We start from the raw sequence: 20,104 nt of genomic DNA, 5'->3' as shown, positions 1-20,104 counted from the left end.
AAAGTACAACTTGTTACTCCAGTGACATACCCTACCTGCATTGTGGCTTTTGTGGGTTCACATTTGTGGTAATTGAATAATTGGTTATTAATTTTAGCTCGACCATAGGTGTCGTCTGTAGCATGTAGATTCTTTTTGAAGCAAATTAAAATTTAGAGAATTTGACTCCTTTTGAACAAAATTGCAGCTACTCGGGCTGGGAATTGTTGGTTTTTTTCAGAGGTGAGAATTCTTTATTCTCTCGACTGTGAGCTTCACTGTAGGGTGATCTGCTCTGGCTGTTTCTTGGGGGAACCTTAAATTTTAGCATCTTCATGTTTTTCCTTTGGCCTCGGTTTAGGAGACTGTTGTCACGTCTTGCCTGGAAAGTGAAGGCCTATCTGCCAGTACTCAGGGAGCAGAGCGCGAGAAGAGGACAAGGGTGGTGTTAGCATCTGGATACTGGGTACCAGCTGGATGTTGTCTTCTGGTTCTCAGCCCTGTCCCTGTTTTGCTAGGCCTTCTTCCATGTTGCAGGGATTGGAAACCTGGGCACTACGCTTCCCAGAATGCTTTGAAGGCAGGATTCTGATTTTGATTCTGCCAGTGAGAGATTCAGAAGAGGGGAAGCCACTATTGCTATTGCAGCTATGCACATGGCAGATGTGCAATTTTCCTGGCAGCTTCTGAGGGTCCTTGTGGGACTCAAAGCCACCTCAGTCGTGGGGGAGCTGAGATCATCTGTACAGTTTTTTGTGGTGCTTATGCCTCCTGATTTCCTGAACGTGAGTGGTGGTTTCTCTCCCCTTGGTTCTCGCAGCTCTTCCCATGATTTTGTAAGCCTATAATTTCCTGTATTAAATCCCTTTCTGCATGAAATACCTAGAATAGTTTGTATTTTCTGACCAAACCTGGACTGATACACATACATTATGTATACCTCTCTAAGCGCCCATGTATTCAGGCTGGTACACCTATTCTTAACTGAGCCCATTCTCCCACAGACCTGAGTCCTTCGTTTTTACCTGCTTTAGAGAATAAATCTCCAGTAGTTTGCTGGTGTGGGAGGGACCACTTCGAGTAGAGGATGGATCTGGGGCTCTGACTGCTACCTAAGCTGATTTTTAACCCTTCTTCCTTATGTTAGCCCTTATTTCACCCCAACTTCCAGAGTTACCTGGAGTTGCCAGTTCTGGAGTCTTTTGGAAATTTTGGGGTGTAAATCAGTTTGGGTCTTGGGTTTCCCTGCTGCAGGCCTAGGATTCAGCATTGTCAGCCTGTCTTAATCTTTTTTGCACTTATATATCTGTGGTCCAGTTTTCAGATTTTGTTGCTGTGGTTTAGGTTTTAAAAACATCCCTTCACTATTCTTTTATTTGGATTTTAGAAAGGAGTGAAGTTGATGTATGTGTGTCATCTGCCCTGTGTACCCTAGAGTCTTACTCTTCCAAACTAATAATCAGAAAGTCACTTGCTGTCTCTTTTTGGCAGAAGTTAATTACTGTTAAAGTTGTATCATTTTTAGAGTTTTGAAATGGGAAAGACGATGCGGATCCTGTCAGGGAGCCTTTTTGGGAAAGTTTGTGTTCTCAGCTCATATTGAATCTGGACGTCTGTGCAACTCCGAATTCTCTTTTCACTCCTCTGCATTCTTCTTCCTGTGGACTGGAGCTCAGTTAAAGGAGCTACCATTCATTTAGTGCCCCAGGCTGGGAGATGTCATATATCATCCGCTCTGCCTCCCTCTCCCTCTCTTTCTTTTTAAAAAATTGTGGAAAACACACATAACAAGTTTACCGTCTTAACCATTTTTACGTATACAGTGCAGTGGTATTATGTCCATTCACGTTGTGCAACCATCACGACTATCCATCTCTGGAACTCTTTTCACCCTGGAAAATGAAACTCTATCCCTGTTAAACAGTAACTCCTTGTTCCTCCATCCTCCTACCCCTGGCAACCACCATTCTACTTTCTGTCTCTACAAATTTAACTGCTATAGGTGCCTTGTAATGTTGTATAAGTGAGATCATATAATATCTATCCTTTTCTGACTTTTATTCTACTTACCATAATATTTTCAAGGTTTATCCATGTTTTGGTATGTGTCAGAATTTCCTTCCCTTTTGAAGCTGAGTGATATTCCGTTGTGTGTGTATACCACATTTTGTTTATCCATTCATCTGTTGATGGATGCTTGGGTGTCTTCTACCTTTTGGCTGTTGTGAATGATGCTGCTATGAACATGGGTGTATCTCCCTCTCTTTTATGTCACACCTCATTAGTGACCAGGTTTCAGCATAGCCTCCTCTCTCCTTCTCCACCGCCAAAGCTCAGGCCCTCATCCTCTCTTGCCTAGACTCTTGCAGAAGCCTCTTAACGGACCACTTTGCCTCCCTTCCATTCTGTCATATTGCACTCTCAGTTGGTTTTCTAAAACATGGGTCTTATCATGTCATTTCCCTGCCTTGACATTTTCAACAGCACCATTCAGACTTTTCTAACAGAGCATGTCAAATCAATTTACCATGTTGATCCAACTTTCCTTGCCAGTGTTGTCACTTAGCACCTGCTCTCTGCTTACATTCTCTTTGGCCCAAAGGACCTTGTGTTCTTCAGATGCTCCATGCATTCACCCCTCCACGTGTGGCCCATGCTCTTCCCTTGGCCTGGAATGCCTCTTCTCCCCAGCCCTCACCCCGCTGGGCAAACCCCACTGATCCTTAAAAACCAGCTCAGGTGTTCTCTGTGAGGCCTTCCTCATGCCCTCCAAGCTGAGTTAGACACTTATTTTCCTTTGCTGTCAAAGCTCTTTGTACATCTCTTTTGTGGTTGGGCTGCTGATTGTTAAAGACGCAGAATAGCTGAGGTCTTAGAGAAGTAAAGGGGAAAGAGTAGAGGACTGAAAACTGTGCTGTTTGTGAACCTGTGCTAGCAAGGCTGCTTCTTTTCTGTTTTCTAAAAATCGTGAGCATATATTTTGCAATAAAAAATGTTATTAAAAATAACTAATGCCTTTTTAAAATTTTATCATATTGTCTGAGAAACCGTAATCTTGACCCTTGAAAAGCAGGGGAAATGTGCCTTGGGTACTTGCTGAGTGTTTTACATGTTGTGGTTCTAGATGCCCCAGGCGTCTTGGTGGAAGCGATCACATGTGGTGCCCTTCAGAGAGATGACAAGAGGGCTGGTCTGTGGCCCAGGCCTCTGTGCTGCCTCTTAGGTGCAATATTATGGGTGATCCGCCCAGGACTTCCCTTGTCCCCAGGCACAGGGGAGATGTGAGCAAGAGCCCCTATTTTTAAGGCTGGAACAGCAGGACAATGCAATAATCACAAGAATTTAATGAATCTGAACATGCCTCCAGGCTAGAGATGTTGCTTGAGGTGCAGAATGGTATATACTTCCTGTGATAAGATTAGAAATAAAACATTTTGTTTAGTATTAATTAGCAAGTATTAATACTTATTTAGAGCCTACTCTGCACCCAGCACTACGCTAGGTGCTGTAGGGGGTAGGGAGGGTGTGAGTATTTAGGAGGGAAATAAGACCACAGGAAAGAAGAGTGTGACATGGATCTTTCTACTATACAGGAGTGTGAGTGCCAATTTTGAGTGTCTGTTGTGAGTCAAACACTGTACTGGGTACTCTTATATACATCATCTCGTTTAACTCCAGTAGTAATTGGCTTGTAAGTTATAATTACTATTGTTGCCCTGTTTTACAGAAGAGGAAACTGAGAGTCAGGGAAGTTAGGTAGCTTGTTCACAGACTGGTACATGACAGAGATGGGACTTAAGCCCTCATGTGTCATGAGGTTAGACCCTGAAGGACTTATAGGATATTTTAGTTTTCAACAATGTGACACTTATAATGTGTGAATGAAGATTTCAGGCATAGGAATCATCAATAAAATCTCGAAGAGTTACTGGCCTGGACATCTGGATGGGATATGAAGAGGTGGTGTTTTGGAGGAGGAGGGGACAAAGGCATGGAGGAGGGACCAAGCTTGGCATGTATGTGAGAGAGTTAACTGTCTTATGGAGGAGAGAATTACTGGGGAGATTGGAAAGCAAGGCTGAGTCCTCTCTGGGTTATAAGGGAGGTTGCTCTTGATAAAGTTAGACCGATGGGCTGGCCAGGTAGGAGCAAGGGAACAGCATGAGGACAGTGTTCTTTGGTGTGGCTGTTCTGGAAGTGGAATGAGGAGTAACAGATTGGGAGGTGGGGAGACCCTCAATAGGAATTCAACTAGGAGTCTCTTGTACTGTTGGAGGGAGGATGCTTTCATTAGGGTGATGACAGTGGGAATAGAAATGGCGGAGTGGTAAGAATAAACCCAATAGAGACTTTGATGAAAGATATGGCCCAGTTTAGCGACAGAATATGCTGTGGATGAAGGAGTGGGAGGAGTTAAAGATGACTTCGAGGCTAGTGGCCTGGGAGATGGAGTGTATGAAGGACATAAGTGATGAAGGTGAGATGGTCAATGCAAGTACTGTGTGTCCACTGGGAAAATTGGGGACCGAATGGAGCTTAGAATGGAGTCAGGGTTTGAATTGCAGAGTCTGGCAGTCCCTAGTTTAGAAAACTGGATTTGTGAGTTGCCCTTCCAGGGTCCCACCCCTTTGCTCCTGGGATCTTTTCCCCCAAGTGGTGGAGGGAGCAGCAACTAGCACATGCTTCCTGCCCTCCCACCGATTGGCTCAAGTTTCAGAGAAACTCTGACAGGAGTTTTGGGCAGCATTTCCTCCAGGAGTTAGAAATTGGAACAGATGAGCTTGTTGCATGAAGAGTTATAGATGGAACACATGCAGCCTTTTACTGTTTTATAAAATAAGATCACTCTACAGTGAATCTGCCCCATATTAACCTACATGGGTGATTGGCCAAGAGGCTGAGGGCTCTTGTCAAGTGAGTTGCAATTATGAAAACTTTCCTTTAATCTAACCAGGTGTTGCTTTTTTTGTCCTGGTTAATTCTTTGGGTATGGCTCTAAGGTGGTGACCTGGACATAGATGTCTCTGTCCCCAGCAGTTCTTAGAAATGGGCTTGGTGGTCTGTTAGTGGGATCAGTGTATTGACTGGCCATGAAGAAAGAGAACATACAAGCCTGAAGGTGAAGAGTGGGAAGGGGGCAGGTGAGAGTAATTCACATGCTGCATCCTTTGGGTACAACTGCTGAAGTGCTCCTTTGGGCATGCCACTTGGGCAGGTTCTGCCATTCAGTCTCCTTGCATTGAGGCTTTGGAAGGAGCCTCAGTTTGCGTGGGCTGTCTCTCCAGGCGCCACCAGTAGAGGGGGACCACTGACAGATCCAGTTTAGTGGCTGGATAGAAGTTGATAAGGGTCCTGCAGCTACTTCACCAGTGTCTCGGAGCCCAGCGCCGTGGGTCTTGCTACTGCTTTTGTCAGGGAGCGCTCAGCCTGGAGCAGCCACCTTCCAAGGACTCCTGCTGATGTTTCAAGTTTGGGGAGCTGGTGCGACCTGCAGAAGCCTCTTTCTTCCCCTGCAGGAAAGCCTGGCAGAGCACCTGGCGCAGGCTGCTTGAATGAGCAGGGTGGCTCTCCCTTGCCTGCCTCTTCTGCTTTCCTGGAATGAAACAGCCTTGAAAACAAAGAAGGAATTGCTCTTTTCCCCAAGCCCCTGTGATGGCGTGTGCTTGCCGACAGCCGCCCACCTAGCGTCTGCCACCAAAACGACATCTGCTTCTCAGTCGCACCAGGCAGTGTGTCGGGGGCCAGGCTGGCCTGGGTTCAACCCCCTCTCCCCCACTACTTAGGAGCAGTATGACTTCAGCAAGTGCCTTAATGTCACTGAATCTCTCTGAGCCTTGGTTTCCCCTCTGTAGTACCTACCCTGCAGGGTTGTTGTTATCACAGCTGCCTCTTAAATGTGACTTATTGCTATCCACCTCTTAGTGGGGTTTAGTGGGAGGGATCCCTCTGAGAAGAAGATGAAATGGGATTTATAGGGTTTTGGGGGTTGCCAAAGAGAGCCATCTCTGCTTGGTCATTGTGCACAAGGCTCTGACTCACAGCGAAAGCCTTGGGCGTGAGTGTTTGCTGGCCTCCTTGGTGGCTCTCTGTTCAGGGCTATTATTCATACTCAAATTCAGCTCACAGGGATGGGCTTTTATGGGTTAGCCTGGAAACCTAATACTCATGTTTAATATAGTTTATCAGGAGAAATGCATCCTGAAGAAAGCCATCTCTCACTCTCTCTTTTTTTTTTGGTGAGGAAGATTGCCACTGAGCTAACATCTGTGCCCATCTTCCTCTATTTTGTATGTGGGACGCCTGCCACAGCATGGCTTGATGAGCGGTGTGTGGGTCCATGCCTGGGATCTGAACCCGCGAACCTGGCTGCTGAAACCAAGTGTGCAAACTTAACTACCAGGCCGGCCCCTAAAGCCATCTCTTTTTAAAAATAATGAGAAATGACTATAAAAGGTTTTTACCTTTGACCAGGTGGTTTCACATTTTCTTTTTTTAGATGTAAGCTGAGAATGATTTAGATGGATTACAGCTCCCATTTAGCACTGCTAAGGATGCTCACCTCAGTGTCTTCATCCTCTGATGGCTTTTATTTAACCCATCTGTCTTGTGAGCATCGTTAGTAGCTGTTCCTCATGCTCTGCCCAAACACGTCCCCAGCTGTTTGGGTGACAGTGTCCTCGCTGCCTCCAATACCCAGAGCAAGGATTTGGTTTTATACTTAGGAACAAAGTTAATAAGTGACCCCTCAGGGGAATGGTAAATTTATAGCATGTCCAAACCTAGCTGTTCGGACCCTGCCTTTAGCTGTCTGGGACCAGGCTGTGCCACCCTGACACAGAGTCTTCTGCAGAGAGGGAAATGTCAATATTGGAGCAGGCTGGAAGAATCATTGCTGCGTTAACATTTCTATTTTTTCTTAACATTTCATGGCCACAAACATGATTTATCAGTGTTTAGAAGGGAGGCCTACCCTCTCGGGATTAAAGTGTATTTGTTTTTTTCTACTTGGTGTATATGGACAAATTTATTTCAGTGGATCTGCTGTTGAAACCGAGTTTTTGGATTTTGCACATATTGTATTCTGGTAGTTCTGTTCTACTGGTGAACTGTTTGAGTCTCTTCTTGCTATCCAGCCTATTTTTTTTGATAATACTCTTCTCCATGGTTTTTCCCCTTTCTGTGGGTTGTGTGCTTCCTGCGCTTGATCTGGAACCTTGTTTTATTTTCTTATTGCACATTTGTTTCCCATCTGCATGTACTTAATTTTTGCATTTTAAAACTGTTATCTGTTTGTTTTGCTCTAGAAGACAGAATGTTCTGGGGATCTGGGCTCTGGTCATTGGAATATTCATATCTATCATTCAGATAGGAAGGTACCCAAGAGGCTGAATTAATAGGCAGGTGGTTGCTTGACGAAAGCAAGAGCTGAGCGGAGAGAGGTGGGTAGTCTTACAAAGTAATGAGTCAAAACAGTTAGGAGTTGTCTTGGATTCTGCCTTTTCCACACACTTCTACATCTAATCCGTCCTCTATGCTGATGGGCTCTTTCCTAAAATTAGATCCTGACGCTGCCCGAGTTTCCCCATCTCCGCTGTGAGTCCTCTTACCCGTTCCTCCTGCCGCCTCCCCCAGGCTAAACCACCATCTTGCCTTGTTTCGACAAGTGCTGCCTAAAAGAACTTTCTCTGATGATGGAATTGTTCTGTATCTGCACTGTCCAGTATGGTAACCTCTCGTCACAAGTGGCTGTTGAGCACTTGAAATGTGGCCAGTGCGACTGAGAAACTGAATTTTCAATTTAACCTAATTTAAATTAATTTGGATGTAAGTATTCACATGTTGCTAGCGGCTACTATATGAGACAGTGTGAGTCCAGATTATACAATAGCCTCATAACCAAGTGTTCTCTTGAGCCCCTCCCCATATTCTCTCCCAGTAGCCAGAGTGATTTTTAAAAATGTAGATCAGATTCCGGAACTTCTCAATTTAAAACCCTGCAGTGGCTTTGCATCCCACTTAGGGTGAACTCCAGTTCTTCTCATGCCCACGAGGCCTACTCTGCTGGCCTCTGCAGACCCCTCCTCCCTCTCACTCGACTCCAGCACCCTGACTTTCTTTCTTTTCTTTGAGGATGTAGCCAGGGCCTTTGTACATGCTCTTCCATTGACCTAGGGTGCTCTTCCCACTTTGCTTGCCTGGCCCTTCGTCCTTGAGATCTCACCCTTCCAGAGAGCCCCCCATGGCCCCCCACTGCACCCTCCAGCTGTTAGAGACCCCAGCCCTCTTGTCTCCACCCTCTGGCTCCTCTGTCACTCTTATTACTGCTGGGAATTGTCTTCTGTATCTCTTTCTTGGTTACTTTCTGTCTCTTCATACTAGGATGTAAGTCATTAGGGCACCGACCTTTCTCTCTCCGCTGAATAAACTCCTCCTGGCCGACACCCCCATCCACTTCTCATGCCCTTGGAGAAGACATCACAGCCTCATTTGCTTTCATAGCTTCTTTTCCACACTCCACACAGACCATCCCTCCTTCTGTAAACTTGGATGGCATCCAACGGGGGTACAGTGTCCTCCATCAGTGTCATTTTTCTCAGTTGTAAACACATTCTCCTCTGCCTCCCTGAGATTACACTCGTCATTACCTCTTTTACTTGTATGTTCCCAAATTTACTTAGCTACACATTTTGAGATAACCTCTTAGTTATTTCAGACCACACTTTTACTTTGAGTAGCGAGAATATACAGCCCCTTAAAGCTATCAGGTTGGGTTTCAAAAGCCTAAGGAAAGGGAACATTTGAATGACTGCTTATTCTATTCCGTATGCAGATATTTGGTTTTAAATACATTCAGTTAAGAAAAATTTTATTGTTTTATTATTAAAATATGAATCCATGTTCCTGAAGAAAAATTAGAAAATGCCGTAAGACAACGTGAAAAAAAGAAATCCCACGTTATCTCCCTAATAACCTAATAACCCTAATAACACATGCCTATGCCATGCAGTGTGAATATGTCTTGTATATTATGACATCATACGCAGTGTTTTGCTACCTGCTTTCCTTACTCAGAAATACCATGTACAGCTTTTCCTATCAGTAAATACTCATCACAAGTCAATGTTAAATGGCTGAAGAGTGTCACGTTTCATGGAGCTTCCATAAATTACTAAACACAGCTGTTCATGGGCATTCAGGTTATTTCCTTTCACTATTACAACCAACTAATTTAGTTAATTTCTTTTCTCTTTCTCCTTCTTTTTTAATAGTCGGTGTTCTAGAAAATACCATGTTCTTGTCCCTTTTGTCTCCTTTTTTGCACGAGTGCGTGAGTCAGAGTCTTCCCGAGGTGTTAGTAAGTAATTTGTCCTGGACGTGGATTTGTTGTGACTCCCTCTACCTACATCATGTTTCTCTTTGCGGCAATGACCGCTTGTTTTCCACACTGTTCTGTAGTTATAAAAACAAGTGTTACGTAGTGACTGTTTCCTGAGTGTGTTGCGCACATGTGCTCGCTCTCCCTTCCTGTCCTCCAGCGGAGGCTGGTCTCCAAGAACATGCAATCATAAACAAAGTTCTCTGAACACCTACTGATTGACAGTGTGGTGTATTTTTATTTAAAATGGCTCTTCCCTTGCTACTTTGAAACATGTTGTAACCTTGACCTTTAGATTTGCTACTGTTTTAATATTCTTTTAAATTCCACACAGTATAAAAAAAAGGTGACTTTGTCCTTTATGTTACTTCTGAATAGTTCGTAGGGTAATACAATGTAAAGTAGTAAATGAGTGTCTATGGCAATATCATATCTATATTGAAATGCATTGAAGAAGTGGGTTGAAACAATGCGTGGATTGCTAATGCTGCTCCTCTCTCTTACAACTTGATTGTGGGGTGGGAGAAGTTGTCAAGGGAATCATTATAGAGCCTATTAGAGAAGCCCTGAGGGGTATTTCTTGACTTCCTTGTGATTTCAGGTTTCTTAATTAAGTCTTGCATCATGGTCAAGTTTCTCTTCAGTACATTTTGAAAATGATAATTAGGATCTTATTTAGCTAAGAATATGCAGAGAAGCACATTGGCTATTCTGGGCTGGGTGGCTTCTGAAAGTAGGAGGCAGATAGGATGCAAGGCGGGAAGGGGCTGTGGAGATGGCAGCTGCTGTCCTGGAGAAATCTCTGTGAGACGGGCTTGGGTACAGAAGACAGGAGAGCTGGGGCCGGGAAATTCAAGTGTCCAGGCTGCTAAGAGTGTGACTTTAGCCAAACAAACCTGAAAAGCTAGTAATCCTGCTAGTGCCTCTGACTGTTTTCTATGCATGGCCATTCTTTTGATGATCCCCTTTGTTTAGCTATGCCAAAGACTTGAAATGGAGCCTGTACTATGAAGTGTTTTAAATCCAGATCAGAAGGGCACTGAGGACCAGTTTGAGAGACGGACTAAACTGTGCAACTGAATGACAAATAGCTGCACAAAATTTAACATTCATTCCATAAATGTTTGTTCAATTCAAGTGCTGTGTACCTGGTACTATTTTTGGAATTCAGTAATGATTGTGGCACATTTTTCCTGCCCTCAAGGAGCAAATGCATGATCAAGCTTCTGAGTGTAGTGGCCCCAAATGAAAGGAGGCTACAGATTGCAGTGAGCAGGATGCTAACAGTTGTGAAGTGAAAGCAGATTTGAGGTTAAGACCTGTCAGCACAGGGGGATGACAGGGAGATGGGGGGATTGGTCATGGGCAGGGGCAGGTGGGGTGGATGAGTGAACAGGTGTGGGACCTGGGAAGCATCTGCAGTTGTGCAGGCGTTGACGTGTGTAGCCAGTTCTGATGTCTGCTGCTCTGAAAGCTTGAGGCCTCACCTGGTGGCCCTGAAGTTCCTTGAAGTGACGCTTTCCTGACAGTGAGACACTCTTAGAATTGGGCAGCTCACCTGGCTGTAGACCAGTGCTACTCCAAGTGTGGTCAGCCGGCTGGTGCCAAGGGATAAGTCCAAATGTGGAGTGCAAGCGTTTAGAAATTTCTGTGGCAACTCGACATTGCAGCCACATCTGAGAGTGTGAGCAGTGCATTAGTTTGTTTGAACAGGATATAGACCCTTTTGGGTTCTGTGGGTCTTACATGTGGGAGTGAGTTCACATCTGGCGGGATCTGAGAACGAGTCAGGTACAGTGGGACCACCAATCTTACCTTAATGAACAGGAACGAAACGAAACCAAAACCAAAACCAAACAACCTGGTGCTTCCTGACAGTAGTCTGAGAAACACCACTCTAGAAGGTAATGGGAGGTGAGGCTGGGGGCCCCACAGTCAAGAACTTAAATAAATATAAAACCATTTATCACATCCAGTTTCATTTCAGGTCTTCGTCAATTTCCAGCCTTCCCTTCTCCTCTTTCCTTTCCTCCTTGTCATCAGTGTGTGTTCTTTTTTCATGAACTTTACTTTCCTGTGTCCATTATACACAATTCTATACACATTTTCTATACTTTCTATTACACCCAATTCATAAATTTGTCATTATAAACAATGTTATAGTATTTTGTTGTGTATATATGCACAGGTTCTTAGCTCCTCTATTTGGGGTCATTGCTACTTTTTCCTGTTATAAATAGTGCACCTGTGAATATTTTTGTACAAATTAGGGATTTTTTTCTCTTTCTTTTGGGTTCCTGAAGTCTGTACCCAAAGGAGAAATACTGTGTCAAAGGGTCACGGTTTTATTGCTCTCTGGAAAGAGGGGACCAGTCTATATTGTGGGAGTAGATATACAGGTTTTGTCTGTGGCTTCAGGCTGTGTAATTTTAATACTTTTTGCTAGTTAGTAGGCATAACTTGCCTTGAGATTGTTTTAATATGCTTGCTTCAGGAGGTAATGAGGATGTGCTGATTCGATTTTAATATTTTCTCACAGTTAAAACTAAACAATCTTAAAAAAAAAACACTTAGGGGGCCGGCCCGGTGGCTGAGTGGTTAAGTTCGCACACTCCGCTGTGGCGGCCCAGGATTTCACTGGTTCGCATCCTGGGCACGGACATGGCACTACTCATCAAGCCATGCTGAGGCGGCATCCCACATGCCACAACTAGAAGGACCCACAACTAAAATATATACAACTATGTACTGGGGGGATTTGGGGAGAAAAAGCAGAAAAAAACCCCACTTAATCAAGTTGAACTTGAATTTTGACATCTTATTTTTTTAATCAATTTTAAGAATTTTTTAATCAATTTTATCAAAAATTTTATCAATTTTTACATAGTTTGAATATGAACTTTTATTCATTGTACTTTACATCTTTCCCCATTCTCTTTTGTTGGTTTTCTATTTGTCTCATTACATTTTGGGGTACAAACCATGTTCTTTAGTGTTTACATTTTTATACTCAACTACACCATCTCTGATGATATCTTTTAGTTTCTTGACCAGAAATTATTTTCCCCTTCACAAGTGCAGTAAATATGTTATTCTGTTCTTGTCTGGCTTTTAGGTGCTCATCTCTTGGATCTCATTGCAGTGTTTGGCACCAGATGTGGCTCTAGGTTAATTTTCTTCTGTGCTGATGTCTAGCTGTCCCAGTAACTTTTATTAGTGATTCTTTCCCCTATTTTTGTATTTCTTGTGGTTTGACATATATTAAGCAATTTTCATAATACAAATATATTTTTGGAATCTCCATTCTTATGCTACCATTTATTTTTAAAAATTTAGTTCAATACATACGAATTTCATTTGTAGCCTAAGAATAGTTTAATAAAGCACCTCTACCACCATTATTTGAAAGAAGTATTAGTTTGTACTCTACTCTCTTATTCTTCCAGTTGCATTTCACTGTCAATTGGTTCAGATCTCTCTCCTGCCTGATTTCTTGGCTGCACTTTTGGTCATATGAAGGCAAATGCTTTACGTTGCTTTCCAAGGCATTGGTCTTAGTTGGGGGTGTGGCTGGTTAATGAAAGAGGAGGAGGTTGAGGGTTCAAAAACTCCTAAGAGTCAATTAACTTAGCTTGGATCCCAGGCTATAAATTATTCTCTGTGCTATAGAGGAATTGAGGGATATTTATCAGCAAACACCTGTCATCATTAGTGAAAGAAGCTGTTCAGAGCACGTGACCTGGAGTATTGACTTTGTATGTGAAAGAAAGTGTCTTATAGGACCAATATTTAGACATTAAAAGGCAAGAGGGAAGAAAGCGTCTCTCATTAGACTGGGGTGTTTGTTCTATATGGAGTAGCTTTTAAAGGGTTTTCTGTCTCAGTGTGTCTTGAATTTTTAAAACTACTGGCAAGTCCCCTGGGCAGCGCCTCTATCTCAGAGCTACTAGTAGAGGGGCATGTGCTGCTTGAGAGAGCAGCTTGTGTGTTGGATGGAAGATGCCCATGGATGTTGCAATAGAATCCTTCCCTCTGTGGGTCCATTCCTCTGTGAGTGCCGAAGCATTTTTCTCTCTGATTATGGACTTTCTGACCGTATCAAGGGCCTCCAGAAACCGAGAGTGAATATTTGGTGTATTCAATTTTTATCAAATACCCTAATAAGTCAGAAACTCTTGGCAATGAAATTAGCAAAGATTTTATGATTATCTAGACATTACTTTATAAACCCTCGCATTATATAGCTATGCTATATATATATATATTTTAAGATTTTATTTTTTCCTTTTTCTCCCCAAAGCCCCTGGGTACATAGTTGTATATTCTTCGTTGTGGATCCTTCTAGTTGTGGCGTATGGGACGCTGCCTCAGCGTGGTTTGATGAGCAGTGCCATGTCCGCGCCCAGGATTCGAACCAACGAAACACTGGGCCGCCAGCAGCAGAGCGCACGAACTTAACCCCTCGGCCACGGGGCCAGCCCCAGCTATGCTATATTTTTATTCAGAAAAATGCTGTACTTGACCATTTTTCTTCTTCTACTTGTTAATTTTTTGGTTCTCCTGCTAGTTGTCTAATATATTTTTCTGACCGATTAATATTTGTTACCCCCACCCTATGTGACTGTCAGAGTCGCTTTTTTCTTCCTTCTGTGTGTTTTCCCAAATTATAAAATAATTGAAATAATAGGAGATACATCACACAAAACTTTTAGCTCATAATAAATAGTTACCGGGGCCGACCTGGTGGCGCAGTGGTTAAGTGCGCATGTTCCGCTTCAGCGGCCCGGGGTTCGGATCCCAGGTGCGGACGTGGCACCGCTGGGCACGCCGTGCTGTGGTAGGCGTCCCACATATAAAGTAGAGGAAGATGGGCACGGATATTAGCTCAGGGCCAGTCTCAGCAGAAAGAGGAGAATTGGCAGCAGTTAGCTCAGGGCTAATCTTCCTCAAAAAAAAAACACAAAAAACCAACAGTTATGTAATGCTTTACAGCACAGAATGTGTTTCATTCCCTTTGAACTTCGCAAAACCCTGTGAGGTGGGAATTATCGCTACAGCCATGTTTACAGAGGAAAATACTGAAGCTCGGAGACCTGTATGAAAACCTGCCGTAGGCCACAGAGCTACTTCATGGTAGTTCAGAACCTCTGGTTACAAATCTCGTATTTTCCCCAGTATATCTTCTGGTTTGAATTCTTTTTGATTGCACTGCGTTTTATAGAAAGAGAATGGAAGTGTTATTTTTCTTATTGACATATGTGGTGCTCAATTTAATGGGCTTATTGAATGGCCATTATAATACAATATCATCATGCAATATTGTTTTTCATAAGGGTGATAACCATGCAAAATAACTTAAAAAAATCTTTTGAAGATATTTACTTAATCTAGTGATCAAGTGAATATAATGTGTTGCTTCTAGTTGAAGAACTTCTCTAATTTTATTCAAGTGATCTCATTTAAAGGGAAAAAAGTTATCGAGAAGCACAAGCTATATACTGTAATTGTGAGTTTTTTGGATGCTATTTTACAGTCAAGTTTTAAAAATTTCATTTGCAACTGTTTTGTTGTCAGTGTATAAAATTGAAATTGCTTTTTGTCTTTTAACCTGTATCCCATGAGCTTGCCAAATTCACTTATTAGTTCTGCTAGTTGTTATTTTTAGTAGTTTGTAGATTCGTAGGATTTTCCATATAGACTATAATGTCATCAGCAAATCGAGACCATTTTACTTCTTTTTTTGTGATCTTCACACCTTTTTTCTTTTTCTTGCCTTATTGCAATGCAGATACTACAATAATAGCCACGTAATTGAACTAATGTTGTTATAATGGTCTCGTTGTGACAAGACTCCTTTATGTCTGGCGTATAAACCACAGAAACAATGTTGGAGAACTTTGTTATTAGAAATAATTTTTAATAAACGATCTTGAGTTCTTGGAACTTTAAAAATTATTTTTTCATGTATTTATAATGAGCATCAGTGTTTGTTTTGATATTGTAATATGTGATTTACTAAATGCAGTGTAAGAAATTTTGATAGATGTTTGTTGGCAATTTTGACAGGTACTTAACATTTTTTTTAATCATTTGGAGGGGTGAGACTAACAGGAGCTTAATAAAAATCTATTTCCATGGAGGAAAGGAGAGCTAGGTTTATAGGCTAAATTTACAGGGAAGCTATGTTAAGCAAAGTGAGAGAAAAGGAGAGTTGAAATTGGGATAGAGAATGAAGTATCTAAAATGTGAACAATATCCTTGACTATTCATTTTAGCAGTATGTCTATAATGAAATAATATTTGAAATGTGGCGTAATGGGATAAAAAGAGAAATAGACTAAAATTTAACTCTGACACTTCCAAGCTGTGTGAACTTGGGCAAGTGACTTATCCGTAGCTTCTTTTTAGAGCTGTAAAATGGAAATAATACTTAGCAGCTTGCAGTATTGTTAGGATTAGAAATAATATACATAAAGTCCCAACATGTGTCAGGCATGCAATAATGTGCAGCTATGATTATTATGAGACTCCCTTTATTATTTACTTATTAAGTTATTATTTGTGTATTCAATTGTTATAATTTATTAATGGATACCATCAAATATAATGTATCACCAAAGGAAGGGAACAATGTATTTGAAGAACTCTGTCCTGCCAAAACTTTATGTTCCTGGAGACTTGCACTGACGAATGAGGAGGAACGAGGACAAACCATTGCAGTGATAGTAGTTGGATCACTTACCAACTTTCTTCTGTTTCTTGTCATCCTCACCCCAGTTGGGAGAGTCAGACAAACATGTTTATTTCCCAGGGCCTCTGAGGATCTCGCCTGCCTGGGAGAGACCATGCTCAGCTGTCCGGGAGCAACTGGAACACAGGGTTGGGGAGGGAGCTTCTGCTGTGGGTGGCTGTGGAGCCCTTGGAGGGGCATTGCAGATGGCTGTGACATCCAGGTGGCCTTTTACCAGGCTTTGTCTTCATCCTTTGCCTTCCTGCCCCTTCCCTCTTTCTACATCTAGACGACTTGGTTAGGTGTCATTGGCTAATGTTGTAACCTGTCTCTTTCTTCTAGAATTCTGAAGGTGGACTCTATGTATGCATGAATACATTTTTGGCTTTTGGAAGGGAACATGTTGAAAGACATTTTCGAAAAACTGGACAGAGTGTGTACATGCACCTGAAGAGACATGTACGAGAGGTGAGATAAACACTTTTTGAGAACTGGCCTTGATATCTTTCCTGTAACATTGTCTTAGTGTGGTTTATCACGTGGAGATTCTTTTGTGCACACATAACTTCTGATTCGCTTTGATGATGGTGAACAAAAATAGCACTGTTTGCAGAAATGCATAGATTTCCCCAAACGTTATCTTAACCAGTTTTATATTTCTCATCCTCTAGACTTCTGATTGGAATTAAAAGGCAGGAGTTGACTGATTGAAAAAAAAATTAAGTAAAAAAATACAGAAAAGTATGCAAAATACTGCCAGAAACACTAGTGGATCCAAAAATCAGAAATAAAAAATATTTGGATATTTTTGCTTCAGATTTTCTTTTTTTAGCCAAAGAATTTCCTTGGAAGTTCAAGTCTCTTTTGTTTCTCTCCCTCCCCAGAAGTAACCATGGCTGTGAATTTGTTGTTTCTCATTCCTATGCATGTCATTATATTTTATTAGCATGTGTGTATTCATGAACAATACATAGTATGACTTGATGTGTTTTAAAGATGTAGATAATTACTATCATAATGTTACCTATAATTCTGCTTAGAACTTTCCCTTTCAGCGTTGTGAAATCTATCCCTGTTGCTATGCCTCTGGATGGACTTAACTCATTTTAATAGTTGTTTGGTATCGCATCTTATGAGTACCTTGTTGTTTATTATTCTATTCTCCTATTGATGAACAATTTAGATTGTTTCCATTTTTTTTTTGCTTCTGTCAACAATGTAACAATTAACATTTTTATCCATTTCTCCTAGGGGTTCATGTGCAAGATTTCTTTAGGAAATATGTCTGGAAGTGGTAGTGCTGGCTCATGGGTGTACTTATCTTCTTTTTTAGTCCATGTTGTCAAATCCTTCCCCAGAGTGGTTGTACGAGTTTTACACTCCTGTCTGCAGCGATTATGAATGTGTGCTTTCCCACAGCCTCACCAGCGCTTGGTCAGACTTTTGATTTTTGCCAATCTAATGATTGTGAGGTGGCATCTAAATATTTGGCATTCCTTCTGGGAAGGTTGAACATCTTTATGTACATTTATTGGTCATTCTGGTTTGCTCTTCTCTGATTTGCTTATTTTTATTTTTGGCCTATTTCTTTATAGGTTTATCTTTTTCTGAAAAGTTTGATTTAGTTCTTTTTACATTCTGGATCCGAGACTTTGTTATATAGAACATTTTCTTACAGTCTGTGGCTTGTCCTTTTGCTTCGTTTATGAGTTATTTTGTAGAACAGAAGTTTTGAATTTTGATGTAGATTTATTAAACTTTTATGAATTGTGGTTTTGTGTCTTGTCTAAGAAATTGCTACTCAATTCAAGGTTGTAAAGATATTTATCGTAATACTTTTTTTTAAGATGTGTGTGTGTGTTTTAACTTTTAGGTCTTAATCCATCTATAATTTCTGTTTGCGTTTGTGTGAAATGTGGGAATCTACTTTTTATGTTCCATGTTGATAACCAGTTGTCCCACTGTTACTAGAGTAGGGCAATCTTTCCGAATGATTCATAGTGCCATTTTTTTTAATATTTTAACTTGCCATTCACACTTGGGTCTCTGTTGGGGCTCTCAGTTCTGTTCTGTTGATCTTATTTGTCTGTGTCATTGGTGTGACAAGCCTTGATATCGCGTAGTGTGCAAGCACTTTTTCCATGTTCATTTTTCCCAGAACTTTCCTGGGTTTAGATGCTTATTTTTCTATATGGATTTTGGAATCAGTTCATCTAGTTTAAAAGATCGTTTGGAGATTTTGATCTTGATCACACTGAATTTGTAGATTAATCTATGAACCACTTCATTGTGTAAACTCTATGAGGACTTTTGTCAGTTTTGTTCACTTCTGTGTCCTCAGCGCCTAGCAGTGCCCAGCACATAGTAGGTGCTTCATAAATATTTATTGAACGACTATTCAACATGGCATACCTTTCTATTCAGGTCTCTTTTATATCCTTCAGTAATATTTTATAATTTTCAGTAAAGGAGCTTATATTTTGTTAGATTTTTTTAGGTACCCTATAATTTTGTAACTATTGTTACTGCTATCTTTATTTTTAAATGTATTCTAATTGGCTATTAATGGTGTTTGGGGATGTTATTAATTTTCAAATATTGATTTTATATTTAGCAACACTGTTCACCCTTCACTTTAGTCCTTATAGTTTGCAGACTATCTTGGATCTTCTAAATAGTCAATGCTGGTGACTTGAAGTCATCTAACCTCTCACCCTACCCTACCTAATATATTCTCTGTTTGAGTTCCGGACAAAGGAGAGATCCCAAAATTGGACAGCAGGGAGAGTAGGAGGAAGAAGAGGAAGAAAGGCCCGGGGGTCAGCAAAGTCATAAACTCCATTAGCTTTAAAATAATCTAATGTTGGCCTAATATTATATGATTTACAGTCACTACTCTTGTTAGAAGGGATATAGCAATTCTTAAGAAGTTCACTTTGTATCGTCTGTCTTATTGTAAAGTGGTGAAGTTTTAGGAAACTGGGGAAAAGCCAGTGAAGCTGAGGCGCAGACGCTTGGAATAACTTGCTCAGGGTCCCAAAGCCAGCGGCAGAGTTGTAGAATGCTGGTGATCTCGTACGGTTAGCGCTGCCTCTGCAATTGTAAGTTAAGTATTTCAGTCTCTGACCACAACCCGCTCTCATTTTAACTGTTTCTCTTGTTTATTTTGATTTCTATTTGTTGTCCTTCCTCGAGACCCCCAGGCCTGTGACTTGTCCAGGCAGCCACTTCCCCTGCTGTCTAGCCTGCTTCTCAGGCTCCGTGGCTAACCATTCTGTCATCACCAATACCCTCAGCCCTCTCCTTGTCTCGTCTCCTTAACTGTCCTCCAGAGCTCCAGCCAACAATCCTTTAGTCTCATCCTCTGCTTCTGCGCACACACTGCTATGAATCGCACTGTCACTGGGTTGGGACCAAGTCTGCTTCCTGGCCTTCCCCCTTTCCCGGAGCCCTCTCACTGCTCCGCAAACTTAGTCGATACCCTCCCATTCCAAACTTTGGGTGCTTTCCTGAAGCCTTTACCAGTAGCTCCCTCATCATTCTTTGAAAACAGTGTGACTTGTACTTTACAGAGAAAACAGAGATCCCTGGACAGGAACTCCCTGAACTCCTTTCTTCCTTCCTGGGAACTCAATTGCATTAATTGCACTTTGGTTTCCTCCCATCTCAGCAGAAAGCTGTGTTCTTTCTGTCTTTCTGGTCCCTTTTCCTCCTACCTCGGGAAACTTGCTCCTTCGTTAACTCCACTCTCTCATGTCTGCAACTTCTCCCTCTTCTGGCTTTTTTCTCCCACCTTGAGAAAGGACACACTGCAAAACTGTCCCTCTAATTTGTGTCCTCCTTTAGTCATCCCATCCTTCAGTTAGAGCTTCTTTAAAAATGTTTCTGTTCTCATCATCTCCACTGCACCTCCCTTTACATTCCACACGGCAGTCTCCTCAGTCTTCCTGCTGATCTGCTAAATTCGAGGTTGTCAGCGACCTCTTCTTACCACACTTGGTGGGTACATTTTAGTTCTG

General features: G+C 41.8%; 1 protein-coding gene across 1 annotated transcript in view; it reads left to right on the top strand.

Annotated features, from left to right (window-relative positions):
• USP13 (ubiquitin specific peptidase 13) overlaps positions 1 to 20,104 on the top strand; it is a 107,450-nt gene that overhangs the window by 7,542 nt on the left and 79,804 nt on the right. The window contains exon 2 of the mRNA XM_014838347.3: positions 16,428 to 16,553. Within this exon, the coding sequence (XP_014693833.1) occupies positions 16,428 to 16,553 (126 nt within the window). The remainder of the gene's footprint in view (positions 1 to 16,427; positions 16,554 to 20,104) is intronic.

The sequence above is a fragment of the Equus asinus genome, chromosome 5, assembly GCF_041296235.1.
Source record: "Equus asinus isolate D_3611 breed Donkey chromosome 5, EquAss-T2T_v2, whole genome shotgun sequence".
Classification (NCBI taxonomy): domain Eukaryota; kingdom Metazoa; phylum Chordata; class Mammalia; order Perissodactyla; family Equidae; genus Equus; species Equus asinus.
Note: the sequence above shows the minus strand (reverse complement) of the source record. Positions and strands in the feature narration are given on the sequence as shown.